The sequence below is a fragment of the Patella vulgata genome, chromosome 2 (genome assembly GCF_932274485.2).
Source record: "Patella vulgata chromosome 2, xgPatVulg1.2, whole genome shotgun sequence".
Lineage (NCBI taxonomy): Eukaryota > Metazoa > Mollusca > Gastropoda > Patellidae > Patella > Patella vulgata.
Window position 1 is genome coordinate 6,093,046 of NC_065880.2, and position 15,062 is coordinate 6,108,107.

The 15,062-nt window shown below is 33.8% G+C and overlaps 1 protein-coding gene and 1 long non-coding RNA gene across 2 annotated transcripts in view; one reads left to right on the plus strand and one right to left on the minus strand.

Moving 5' to 3' along the window:
* Nucleotides 1-1,524: 1,524 nt before the first annotated feature.
* LOC126810230 (type II inositol 1,4,5-trisphosphate 5-phosphatase) overlaps nt 1,525-15,062 on the minus strand; it is a 39,915-nt gene continuing 26,377 nt past the window's right edge. Inside the window, exons 17-20 of the mRNA XM_056098826.1 lie at nt 5,033-5,143; nt 3,863-3,931; nt 3,249-3,345; nt 1,525-1,685 (exon numbers count right to left, since the gene is read on the minus strand). Of these exons, the coding sequence (XP_055954801.1) occupies nt 1,525-1,685; nt 3,249-3,345; nt 3,863-3,931; nt 5,033-5,143 (438 nt within the window). The remainder of the gene's footprint in view (nt 1,686-3,248; nt 3,346-3,862; nt 3,932-5,032; nt 5,144-15,062) is intronic.
* On the plus strand, nt 8,389-14,992 carry LOC130010707 (uncharacterized). Its single transcript, XR_008785981.1, has 3 exons — nt 8,389-8,474; nt 11,222-11,291; nt 14,859-14,992. It is a non-coding gene; the product is annotated as an uncharacterized LOC130010707 (long non-coding RNA).

The window sequence follows — 15,062 nt, forward strand, 5'->3', positions numbered from 1 at the left end:
GTACTTGATATAAGTTAACGACAAACTAAACACAGTTTTATATTCACAGTTAGGGTTGGGTGATAATGAAAAAAAAATATCGTGATAATAACAAAACTGACACAGTTCTATGGGACAACAATCACTGGTTTATTATACACAAGCACGACGCACGACGTTTCGATAAGTATTGTCTTATCGTGCTTGATAACGATAAGAGAATACTTATCGATATGTCGTGCTTGTGTATAATAAACCAGTGATTGTTGTCCCGATGTTTCCAATTGCTAAATGCCAATAAGGATTATCGTGATAATAATTTATCACATATCCTGATAAACGATATTATCGTGGTCATTTATAAGTGTGTCTTAAAAAGTTAAATTTTGAAGACATGGGCAGAAAATCGTCGCTTGATGTCAAATTATTGTTGCTAACATTGGGAAATTTACCCTAGACCAGCTGATACTTAACAATGCTATTTTTTACTAATCAATTTAATTCTATCAATAGATCGTTATAGGTAATGATATAGCATACGTACAGGCCTGGAAATAACGGTTTTAGATGTACCTGACAATACGTCAGACACTAATGAAATAGTACCTGACATTTCCAACTTAGTGTCGGACATGTATTAATAATATCAATAAAAAAGACAATTCAGTGCCTGACAAAATGGCAAGCACCAGAGGTTTTGTGCCTGACAAAGCCTGAATCAGTGCCTGATATTGTCAGTGACATGTGCCTTATTTCCAGGCTTGTATATGTATTATCATCAATATTGGGACACAATAATTATCATATGGTTATCATGATCAACTGGTTTTCCTATATTTTCAAGTAAGTCTGATATGATAAAATTGCTGATGATTTTATCACAATACACAGAAAAAACGGTATATCGCCCAACTCTATTTAAACTCATTATCAAAAATAATCAGTCAGCTTTAAAGTAGACACAAGTACAAATTAGATGGGTGATTTTAAATGATTTTTCTGAATTTTTGAACAAATGTGGACGAAATTAGTGCTTGATACACAAGATTAAATGATACCCGGATTACAGTGTTACATACACCTGCCTCCCCAAGTTGTGGTGCTTGATCCTTACACACACCCACCTCCCCAAGTTGTGGTGCATGATGAGCTAAGGTTTGTTATTAAAACCACACCATACTCATTCAATCTCTGCATGTAAAGGGGGGTTGGATGGCCGCATGGTTAGCACGCGCGCGCTGTATCATACGGTCTGTCACTGAGTCAACTGGCAGGGTTTTGATTCCCTGGTTGTACGTGACAAGGAGTAGGGTCACCTGTCCAACCTCGTGGGTTTTCTCTGGGTCCTCCGGTTTCCTCGCAAGCAAATTATTGAAATAAAATTGAACCATGTGTTAGTCCCGAAATGACCTAGTTTGTGTCATTTGGATATATAGGTTTTGCTCACCAGAGAAGGGTTTCTCATATATCTAGTATTTTGATACTATTGTATATGTTATATTAAAATGTTGAATCCAGATCATCTTTTATTTCTGTTAACCCAAACTATGTTATATTTCTAGTAATTTTATAAAAGGATATGAAGAAATCTTTTCCACCATGTAAATGTAGAACGAGAATATCATCTAAAGTATCTTCACCATTGTTGAGTTTACAAGCCGTTGATTTCTCTACATAAATATCTAACTGTATCTCAACTATATCACCTTAAAAAACATATAAAATACAGGTGTGATGTTCTCCTTTATGTGATTCGTTACATGATACACAAAAAAACATATAAAATACAGGTGTCATGTCATCCTTTATGTGACTTGTTACGTGATACACATATAAAATACAGGTGTGATGTCATCCTATATGTGACTCATTACATGATACCATAAAAACATATAAAATAAAGGTGTGATGTCATCCTTTAGGTGACTCGTTACGTGATACACAAAAAACTACAAATTGTGTAATGAAGAATGCCATGATGCCACATGAGCTTATTTTGGCTACAGCATTTTCTGATACTGGTAATAGTAGAAAAATGCTAATATTTTAGATCATCGACTTATGAGACGTGAACGTTTCATCGAATAAACGAAGACAGTAATTTTTCTTGAATATTACTGACTTGAACTTCAAGCTGGTACATGGATTAAATATGGAAAATCTCCAAAAGGTCGTTATTTTTGTGGTAATAACCAGGCCTGAAAATAACGGTTTTAGATGAACCTGACAATATGTCAGACACTAATGAAATAGTTCCTGATATTTTCAACTAAATGCCGGACATGTATTAATAATATCAATAAAAAAGACAAATCAGTGCCGAACAAAATGACAGGCACCAGAGATTTAGTGCCCGACAAAGCCTGAATCTGTGCCTGACATTGTCTGTGACAGGTGCCTTATTTCCAGGCTTAGTTATAACATGCATTAAAATACGACATTCTCCATAACAAATTACCAAAAATTATTTTTGTTGAAGTCTAGTTAGGCCTATATTAGAGGGAATGTAAGCTTATGATTAACCTATTTCCTTTGGGACCTCATTTGACTCAATTCTGGCTGGTTCCTTTCAAAATGGATTAAGAACCCTGGTACAAACGCTGGGCCATTCGTTCATTATTTATAGAAGATGGCTGTCCAGTGATGATTTCACGTGTACGTGGGTGACAGTGTAATACGTGTTTAAAGGTCTCAAGCATGCAGTACCATCTGGATCTTTAAAGCATACATAATATCTTCTTTTGTCTCAGACTTGTCATCAAGAAATTGATTTTACTTCAGTATGCAGCACTCAAAAGTCAAGTAAAAGTTCAACATAAAACGTGCTTAGTAATGTTATAGTTTTACATAAAACATACCTAGTAATATCATAGATCTACATAAAACGTACCTAGTAATGTTATAGATCTTTATAAAACATACCTGGTAATATTATAGATCTTTATAAAACATACCTGGTAATATTATAGTTATATATAAAACGTACCAGGTAATGTTATAGTTATATATATAACATACCTGGCAATATTATAGATCCATATAAAATGTACATGTACCTGGCAATATCAGGGTAATATCATAGCTCTATATAAAACATACCTGGTAATAGTATAGCTCTATATAAAACATACCTGGTAATATTATAATAAAATATACCTGGTAATATTATAGCTCTATATAAAACATACCTGGTAATATTATAATAAAACGTACCTGGTAATATTATAGCTCTATATACACGTACCTGGTAATGTTATAATAAAACGTACCTGGTAATATTATAGATCTATATGGTGTAACTTGTAACCATGGTTTACTGATGCTTGGATCATCTAATTTTTTTATAAACTCGATAGTAACTGGTTCCTGTAATATGAAAAAATATGGTACATATTAATACAGGCCTTTGTGAATTATGCGAAACCATAGCAACCTACTCTCTAGATTCTAAATAAGAGCAAATTTATCCTTGGTTTCCCTAGTTTGTGGCCAGCAATTTTGTCCCTGACAAACCCTGGATCAGTGCCTGACAATATCTGTGACAGGTGCCTTATTTCCAGGTTTCTTTGTAAAAGTAAAATGTTATGATTTGTCTCCAGGAGTGGTTTCCCTTGCTTCAAATCAATTTGATTTAATAAACAAATAACTTGTCAAACTAGTTTTCCTTTGATAAATTAAATTTGCCCGAAATATCATCATAACCTGGTCTTAAATTAATTTTATCAATAAACGTTTTCAAACATCAAGCGGCTGAAGACGACAATAATGAGTTGATTAAGATATTTATGACATATACATTATACATCAACCTTTTTAAACACCAAGCGGCTGAAGATGTCAATAATGAGTCCATTAAGATATTTATATATATATATCAACTCACCTGCCCTATATTAGATACAATCAATTTATCAGATCTTGGTTCAATAAATTTAACATCTTTAAAATAGTACTGTAAAATAAAATATTCTTATAAAGACACAGAAATTGATTTATAGATACGCCACCATTTTGCAAAAGATGGACGGAGAACAAGCTAAAAACGTGAGTTTTCATACAATCAAGGGCCATAACCCAGAAGTTATGTTCCAATATGCAACAATTTCTAAAGGAACCGAGATGTTTGGGATATAAACAAATTGTGGGTGGATGTACAGGGACAATGACAACATACATCTACATGAAAATGTGGACATATAAAAACATGATTTTTTGTACAATCAGGGGCGATAATCCAGGAAGTGAGCGTCCTATACATGCCTATGTGAGAGAAATTAGGGCTAAATATGCAAGATCAAACAATAGCCAGGTTAAAGTGGATAGTCCCCATTAATAAGTCTGTTACCAGTATCACAATAACGAGGACAGAATGACATTGTAACAAAGAGAGAGAGAGAGCTTAACGTCCACTCAACACAAACTAGGTCATTTCGGAACTAACAAATGGTTCCATTTTATTTTAATAATTCACTTGCTCAGGGGTCTTTAGCAGTGGGAGGAACTTTGAGGACCCAGAGAAAACCCAAGAGGTTTGACAGGCGACCCTACTCCTTGTCACGTACAACCAGGGAATCGAAACCACGGCAGTTGACTCAATGACAGACCGTATGATATGATGCACACACTTTAACCATTCTGTCACCCTACCACTTAAAGATACATTTTGTAAGATTTAAATAAAAAACTGACTATTCTTGCTATAATAGCTCAAAAATAGATAATGTAAAATGACAATATTGAAAATTTCATTCAAATTACTTCATTCTGAGCCAAGTTATCACTGTTTGTAGTTTTGACAAGATGTGTGCATAGTGTTAACCCTGGCACTGGTATATTCGAGACTTAGCCTCACCTTTCCAATTTTTAAATTAAATTCAATGGCAAACCGTTCTAATCTAGTTAAAATCTCGAGTATCCGATGCTATCTAGAGTTGATTATGGTCTGGATAAGTTAATTAATGTCTAATAATTTAGATAACATGTAAGGCCTAAAGAAAGACGTGCAATAGGCAGATTTAGCTCTTGTATAATGTATAGTTAATCAAATACAAACCTCTGTACAACTAAGTTTAACTTGAGGTAAATATTCATTTTCTATTCGGTCTAATTTCTTCATCACTTCTTCATAAACTTTCTTGTGTTTCTTTGTGTCAATTACTTTAATCTGAAAAATCAAATAAAAATCAGATTTGTTTTTCCAAGAAGTAACGGTGGCTCGGTGATTAGGACACAGACAATATATTATATATATATATATATATATATATATATATATATATATACTAAATGCTAACGTGTTAAATTAAAACACTATTGACTCCCTTCATTTCCTTAAAACATTGAGAGAGAGAGAGAGAGAGAGAGAGAGAGAAATGGGGTTTAACGTCCACTCGACACAAACTAGGTCATTTCGGGACTAACACATGGTTTAATTTTATTTCAATAATTCGATTGCGCGTAGGGGTCTTTAGCAGTGGGAGGAAACCGGAGGACCCGGAGAAAACCCACGAGGTTGGACAGGCGACCCTACTCCTTGCCACGTACAACCGGGGATTCGAAACCACGCCAGTTGACTCAATGACAGACTTTATGGTACAGCGCGCACGTGCTAACCATTCAGCAGCCATCCACCCCCCCCAATGAGGGAGAAGCTGCTGTGTCTGTCTCTGTGAGGGAGAAACTGCCTCAAGAACCAGGAAATGAATTAAAATGGGGTTTAACATCCTACTGAGTGAGCTAATGAAGACAGGCATATGCCATACAGTGTGCTATGAGAAATATTTTGTCCGGACAGCGACACTATTGCCTACTCTTATACTGAATTCCAACTGCCAAGGGATCTTTTACGTGCATACCAATGTATACACAGGACCTCGGTTTTTCGTACCATCCAAACGACTAAACAGCTGTCCTTGTTAGGCCCTCCGTCCTGCATTACTGACAAGGGGAAAAGCACACAGGAAAATCCAAACAAACTCTCTCGGCCAAGACTGGAAGCGAATCTGCGACCTCCAGGTTAGCGAGCCAGCGTTTTACCCACTTAGCCACTGTGATCAAATATTTCAACTAAACATAACCCTTAAAACGTCAAATATTTCAACTAAACATAACTTCCTTATTGATCAATGGCAGTCTTCTTACATAATCACAAACTAGAGAAAAATTCGGTAAAATTCGGTCAAAAATTCCAACTAAATACAAAACATAATTTCCTTATAGCCATCCTCGTATTAAATATCAGAGTAGAGTATAAATGTCGTCAAATAAACATAATTTCATTATTTAGACGATCAATGGCTGTTCTCTTACATGTACATAATTAAAAAATAGAATAAAATTAAGTAAAAATATCGTCAAATATTCAAAGTAACCATACGCTTTACAACTCAGTATAATTAACATCAAAATTCCATCTAAAATAATTTTCTGTCGTAGTCTGCTTACATAGTAAATCGACCAGTTAAACATTAAAAATATGGTCAAATATTTAAAGTTACCAAACCCATTAAAACTCAGTAACCATGTCATCACATAATCCAACTAAAATAATTTTCTATGGTTGTCTGCTTACATAATCCTATGTAGTAGATCAACCAGTTAAAAATTAAAAATATGTGAGCTGTTCCCACAAAACCAGGCTCTTGGTCATTTTTATAAAAATAGAGCTCACGGCATATTTGGATAGTCCACAGCCTAAGCTTTCCAAAAATGCAATTCTTTGTAAATTTGTCCTATCATCTGGAGTTGAGTTCGGCTCAGCAACAAGGAGGCATATATACAGTTTATGCTTTTGTGCTCATAGTACAAAATGAAGTTGTGCAACAAGCGCCTGGTTTTGTGGGAGTGGGTCACATATGGTCAAACATTCAAAGTAACTATATCTTTTCAAACTCAGTAAAAATTTCATTAAATAGTAGATGATCAATCAGTTAAACACCTGGTATGCCTAATCTAATAAAATATCTCTCCTAACGACTTTCTGTCGTAGTCTGCTAATTACATAATGCTATATGTGTGTGTGAGATAGCTTTATTTAATGTCCGCTTCCACCGAGGTGATAATCCTATAGATCAACAACCAGTTAAACACCTTGTATAGCTAATCTAATAAAATATCTCCTAATAACTTTCTGTCGTAGCTAATTACATAATCCTATAGATCAACAACCAGTTAAACACCTTGTATAAACTAATCCAATAAAATATCTCTCCTAATAACTTTCTGTCATAGTCTCATATAAATCAACAACCAGCTAAACACCTTTTATAAGCTAATCCAATAAAATCTCTCCTAATAATTTTCTGTCTTACTCTCCTATAGAACAACAACCAGTTAAATACCTTGTATGGCTAATCTAATAAAATATCTCTCCTTATAACTAAACAGAGATAAACATGTCAAATAAATAAACAACTAGTCATTATTCAAGTTAGTCACACAGTTCATAAAAAGAGTCAGGAAATAAGAAATTTTCCTCGTACATATCTTATTATTCAACATGTGAAACTAGTAATTATCTTATCATTCATACTGGTACATGGAAATGGGAGGGAAAAACAGATATGAATAATCAATTGATTTTATAAACTTCCTGGTTTAGTACTTGTTTGGGTTTTTATATGGAAGACCAAACAGCTATTTATTCAATATTCTTAATTTTTAGTTCTTAATTCCCAGTCCTTAAATCTTATTTCTTCATTTGTTGTCGTATTTCAACATTTGTAAAATTGTATACTAAAATTAACATTTGTATAAAATACAATTAACATACATTTTAGTTACAAATCTGATATGACAAATGTCTGATTTGTAAAACAAACATTAGTTTATAGTTTAAACAATATTTTATTCAATAAACTGAATTGGATTGAACAACAGGCAAGGCCTATATAAGTTCTCTCCAAACATATAAAATAGTTAAATCTTATGTTTACAATACAGTGGTGACATATGTACAGACAGTGAGTAACAAACATATATACATTTTGAAGTGTAATTTTAAGTTTTAAATGTTAAAGTTTTAAAATCTCTTGCTGTCTTTTATGTATTATGTAATTTTAAGTTTTAAATGTTAAAGTTTTAAAATCTCTTGCTGTCTTTTATGTATTTTTGCACTATTTCAAATATGTTGGAATTGGTATTATCTGAAAGAGAGGGGTTGCCATATAGGATCAGGTCAATTGTAACATTTTGATTAAGGTGGTGTAGATTATTTTTTAGAATTTTTCTTGGGGCAGAGTAGGCTGGACATATGAAAAAATAATGGTAAATATCTTCGTCTGCAGAATTACACCTAGGGCACATCTTTGTGTCACTAATAAAATGGTAGAATAAGTGATTATTTAAGTTACTAGCTTTATTTCTTAATTGGCAAGGGATAATATTCTCTTTCCTATTTCCAGTATTATAATATAGTAGTGGTCTAATTAAAGGATACACGCGTGAAAGGCCCAATTTGAATGTACTTAACGTTTGTGAAGTTTTAATATTTTCAGGTAAGTTGTTCCAAAGTTTAATTGTGCAGGGAAAGAAACTATTAGAATATGAACTCATTTTACAAAATGGTAGATTGAGGTTCAGATTTTCATTTCGAAGGTTATATACTATTCAAAAAAAGTAGGGGATATTTGATTTTGGGAGCATAATACTAAAATATGCAAATGACTACGAAAAAAGTCACTATAGAACCTAACAGAAGAAACATTTCCAGTTACATGTGACGCCCAAACGCACCAATAGCTACCGCATGGAATGCAGGTGATGCTTGGGATCATCATGGGGGTCCAACCCAAGATTTGCACGACTCTGACTTTGAATGTTACAGTCATTGTGGCATTGAATTCCAGGGTGGAAACATCAGTTTAATTGTTTTAGTGACCAGAAACCAAAGCGTTGGCTTACCCAAAATGAAAGGTTACGTGCCCTTGGCATGCTACAGATCGGCACAACTCAGGCGGTTGTGGCGCGGACGATGAATGTTTCTCAGTCTGTCATAAGCAGGCTATGGTCCAGATACCGTGATACACAATCTGTACAGGACAGACCACGCTCAGGTCGACCAAGGGCGACAACTCAAGCCCAGGATCGATTTATCCGTACCTTGGCCTTGAGAAATCGTGTCATCACAGCAAATCAGATCAGCGCTCGTCTTCAAACAGACACTGGTGTGAGAGTGAGTGGCCAGACGATTCGGAATCGACTGCATAGGGGTCACCTTCGCGCCCGACGTCCTCGCGTGATCCCTTGTTTGAGAGATCATCACATTCAGGCAAGACGTCGTTGGTGTAGGGATCGTCAACACTGGGATAATCGACGCTGGAGCAATGTGATGTTTTCAGATGAGTCAAGGTTCACTGTTGATTTTTTGGACAGACGTAGGAGGGTGTGGCGTCGTCGAAACGAGCGCTTCCAAGACGTTAACGTCATCAGACATGATCGATTTGGGGGTGGTTCTGTTATGGTGTGGGGAGGCATCACTGTTGCTGGAAGAACGGCTTTACATGTTGTTGCAGGGCGTGTTTCAGGCCAGTACTCCAGGGACAACATCTTGGCAGTCCATGTTGTGCCGTTCGCACGACGTCATGGCCGCCGTTTCATCTTCCAGGATGACAACGCAAGATGTCACAGGGCCAGGATCGTTACAGGTTACCTCCAACAACAGAACATCACCACATTACCTTGGCCAGCACTGAGTCCCGACCTCTCCCCCATCGAGCATGTCTGGGACATGCTTGGACAGAGGTTACGTCAACGTCAACAACGTCCTGCCAATGTCCAAGAACTTGCTGCTGCGTTGCAACAGGAATGGGACAATCTGGACCAAAATGACCTTAGACGTCTCATTAGGAGTATGCCACGTCGGATCAATGCTTATTTGGCAAACAGAGGAGGATTTACCCGTTACTGACTTGGTTGTGATGCTGTGGTAACTTTGCTGTTTGACCCCGGGTATCATTTTACCCTTATAATGGTCAGCCTGTGCCTTACTTAGTCTAACGATCATTTGGAATAAATCGATGAATGTGAACTTCATTTCATTTTGTCATTTGTTTCTTCGTCAGTTTCATTAGGTGACTTTAATAACACTTAAAAATCAAATATGCCCTACTTTTTTTGAATAGTATAATTTGATACAGACGGTTCAAATTTTTTAAAGGCTTCAGATAGATAAGTGGGACTTAGGTTATTCTTTATTTTGTATAAGTAAATTAATTTGTGTTTTATTCTGCGATTAGACAATGATTCCCAACCAAGCTCTTTGTATAAATTGTTTTTAGATGAATTTCTTCTAAGGCCAGTTATTATTCTACCTGCTTCAGTTTGAACACTTTCTAATAGATCAGAATCCTTCTTTGAACAGTTATCCCATACAATATCGGCATATTCTAAAATCGGACGAATAAAAGCAAGATATATTTTGTTAAGTGAAATTCTGTTAATTTTGTATTTCAGTATACGCAAAATATTTAGTCGACCACAAGCTTTCTGGTATATATTTGAAATGTGTTTTGACCATAATGCATTAGACTGAAATGTTATTCCCAAATGACAATGAGTAGTTACGTTTTCAACTTTTGTATTTTCAAAAATAACGTCTGGATGGATTGTATTTTTCCTAGTAAAAATAATATCTTTAGTTTTATTGGGGTTAAAAGTTATACACCATTGTTTAGCCCACGATGAGATAATATTCAGATCTTCAGTCATAGAGTTCGCGCTACTTAGAGGATCATTATGAATAATGGTAAAAAGTGAAGTATCATCGGCGAATAGCCTTATGTTGTTAGTAATATTATCGGAGATATCATTTAAATAAATTAAAAATAGGAAAGGACCCAGCACACTTCCCTGGGGGACTCCAGAATCAGTATACAAATAGTTTGATTTGAAACCTTCTAAAACTACGCATTGTTGTCTATTACTTAAATAGTGTTCAATCCATTTACATAATATTTCATTAACTCCATATTGTTTTAATTTAGACAATAAGCCTATATGCCAAACTTTGTCAAACGCTTTTGATACATCACAAAATATAAATCGAATTTGCTTTCCTTTATCAAGATTACTAATTATAACATCATAAATTTCTAAAAGTTGGTTTATTGTAGAATCGTTAGGTTGAAAACCAGACTGATACTTATATAATAGGTTATTTTCTTTTATAAAATTATAAAGATTTTTGAATAAGATTTTCTCTAGTATTTTACACAATGAACATGTTAATGAAATTGGTCTATAGTTTTCAGGGAACTGCGGATCACCCTTTCCTTTATACGCTGCAATGATATGTGAAGTCCTCCAGATATCAGGTAATAATTGGAGTTCTAATGAAAGATTAAAAAGTTTAGTGAGAGGGCTTGTGATTGATGGAGTTATCTTTTTCAATACAGCTGGACTGATATTATCGGGACCAGAAGGTTTTGAACAGTTAAGAATTAGTAACTGGTCTTTCACTTCTTGCTCACTTACAATAAAATTTTGTAGTTCGTTGTTACTGCGAGAAGCAAAGTATGGAAGGTCAGGTACATCATTTAATTTTGAAATCGAAGCAAAATAAGAGTTTAGGATGTTTGCCTTATCAAGTGGGTGTGTGTAAACACAGTTTTCAAATAATAATGGGGAGGTTTGTACCTTTACATTATCATAATTTGTAATAGATTTAGCTATTTTCCACCATTTATTTGGTTGCAAGGTTTTATTATTTATTTGTTGTTCTAATTTCTCTTTAAAACTATTTTTAGCTTCCCTAATTAATGTTATTACTTGATTTCTTATTTTTCTAAATAATAGCCAATGATTAGGACTATTTGTTTTTTTGGCGCGTCTGTGTGCTCTATTTCGTTTTCGAATTTTTATACGTATGGCGTTATTCATAAATGGCTTATCATTTGGTCTTATAGTTACTACTTTTGTTGGGATATATTGTACTAATGCTTTATTTAAAACATCTAAAAAGCTTTGATAAATTTTATTAATATCATCATTTTTAAAAACATTTTTTGAACAATCGACAGTTAATAATTCGTTATATAAACCTTCATAATCTGCAAGTTTATAATTTCTAATAGTTCTTTTGTATGTTAATTGTTTGTATGTTTTTATATTTAAAGATAAGGTTATTGGTGAATGTGTACTGCATATAGGAGCATTAACATTAGTATCGGATATAAGGGATTTCCTATTGGTAATAAAAAGATCAATACATGAACCTGGGAGCGTTGTGAAATTAGTCGGTTCTTTTATCAGATTTTCAAGATTTAAACTTTGTAATAGTTTTTTAAATTTAGCACAATTACTTGAATTACTTAAAATGTTGATATTAAAATCCCCCGTTAGGATAAAAGAGGAACCTCTATCTAATGCATTAGATAACGTATCGTAAAATATGTCCCAAAAGGCAACCTTTGTATTTGGGGGTCTATATATTACCCCGAGTAGGAATTTGGTGTAATCAGTAAATATGTCTATAAAAATTAATTCAATATCAGAGTTTATGAGTTCATGCCTAATCTGAAAGTGTAGATTATTTTTTATATAAACAACAACCCCACCCCCATGCCTGTTTCTATCTATTCTAACTGGACTTCTATAACCGGGCAGTAAAATCATTGAATCATTAATAGTGTTGTCTAAATGAGATTCAGTAATACATATTATATCATAGTTGGAGAATTCAGCTTCAATTATATCTAGTTTTGGCAATAAACTACATACATTATTGTGGACAATGGAAATGTTCCCTGTATTTAATGTATTAAACGGACCAGGGTTTTGTTCTATGCAACCGACAATTAACAAAGTTTTAATTACCAGCAATAGATGCATATTTATACCATAACACGAGATAGGATGTAAGATCACATATAAGGCATGTTGATCGTTCCGTTTGAGAGGCCAAATAGTATTAGTTTTAATCGTGGCTGTCATTAAGTAATATTTTACGTTCACATGTAAGATCGGAACAATCAGACATATATTTATATATATTTAGGTACGTATGCATAATGAGATATGGCTTCATATTAGAGATTTCTTTAAATATGTAGTTAATACATTTTACACTCCTAGAAGTTAGATACATGGAATAACGAAAATGAGACAAACAAATATACAATATACTACATAACAATAATGAAAACATCAGAACAGTATTTACAATCACAATTACAAACAAATTCATACTTATAGCGAGGTATGAGTTTACATCTCCAACAGATAAATTACTTACATTGTACTTAAATTGTATTTCAAGTTTTGGAGTCGAGTAATATTAGTGTATGGGGGGGGGGGCTAATCATATATGCAAGATGCAAGTAGGTAAAGTTCATTGATAGTGATCTAAATGATCTTTAATATTACATCTACAGTAACAAGGACAATTGGATGAAAGTGTGCTATTCGATCAATATCTCAAAATATTTTCAATGTCAGAGTACTTTTCTATGTAGAATACTGTTGAGTACAAGATTTCTGTATAATTTAATTGATTCTAGTTCGTAAAAAGATATTCAATATACCTATAATAGGTTGTGTCAATAACTACAATATTATCTTTGTATTAGTACAAATAAGGTTGTTGGGTTGTTTTTTTTTGTCTCTAACTTCAATAATTTAAGTTAGTGAACTTTCATCAGGATATAGTATTATTTGATATATCATCTTTCATTCAACACTACTTTCATTTTGTTAGTGCTGGGTAATTATTAACTCTTTGTATAATGCTATGTCATTTTGGTAAATCAATCAATATTTTTATATATATAGTAATCAAGTTAGAAACGACTAAAGTTAGGGGTATAATGTAAGCAGTATGCATTTTTGTTATTTGAAATACATTTGGAAGTTCGATGGCGCACATAGCATGTTAACATGTTAGTGTTAGTATTTACTTGTATGATCCTTTATAATCAACCTTATTTAACATTTTCATTCAGTTTTGGATTGGGTGTAGAAGTAAATAAACCTAAATCTAACAAGGACTGTTGTCGTAACAAGGGGCTTGTTTGATTTAATTCAGCTATATTAACGGGTTGAGCTGTGGATACAGATGAAGTTGATCTAGCTGTATGTTGGTTTAACATGGCTGATGCACTATTCAATGTCAGGTGATCGGGCTGATCAGTGTTCATTTGCTGTTCAACAATTGGCGTATCATAAAACTGATTGATGTCATCTTCACAATTGATTAATATATTTTTGTCATCATTTAGATTTTTGACAAATATTCGACCGTCATATGTCCAGCAGTTTTTAATTTTATTCAGTTTGAAGAGTTCGCGTGTCTTTTTATACAGCTGAGATTTTCTATGTGTCAAGGCTTCATTAATAAAGATTTTTGTTTTATTTGCTATGTTGAATTGTTTTAGCCTCTTTTTGTTGCCATATACTGCGGCACGATCCCTGTAGCTGATAAATCTAACAATTATATCTCTGTGGTAATCTTTATTGCGAGATCCAACTCTATGAGTACGACCTATTTGATTAATTGTTAGACGGGCATCTCGATCATTTAAAACATGGTTATTTATAATATCAAGTATGAGATTATCAGTATTTTCACCAGCCCTCTCACTAATTCCACTGAACATTGATTTGTAAAACAAATATTGATTTTAAGATACAAATGTTAATTTTAGTGTACAAATGTCGAAATATGACAGCAAATGAAGAAATAAGAATTAAGGACTATAAATTAAGAAATAAGGACTAATAACACTGACTGAATAAAGAGCTGTTTGGTCTTCCATATTTTTAAATATGGAGAAATATTAATTTTCCTTTGTCAGTACATGGAGCAATCTGATTAAAACACGGATCCTATTTCATTTCGTTTTTTATAGTTCAAAATTTTGTTTTACTTGTCTTTACTACACCAGGATCTTGAAGAGTTGTTATATAACCCGCGTTCTGGATGATGTGAGGGTTATATTACTGGTGTTTTGGTTGAAATGAGGGATAAGCCAATGAAATGGTGAGTTAATGGCGATTTATTTGCGTGAGGTGCACGGAACAGTGGGTAACCCACTAGAAACATCTACGCTGATTGAAGTATCAAGGGTCTGACGCGACCTTCCACTACA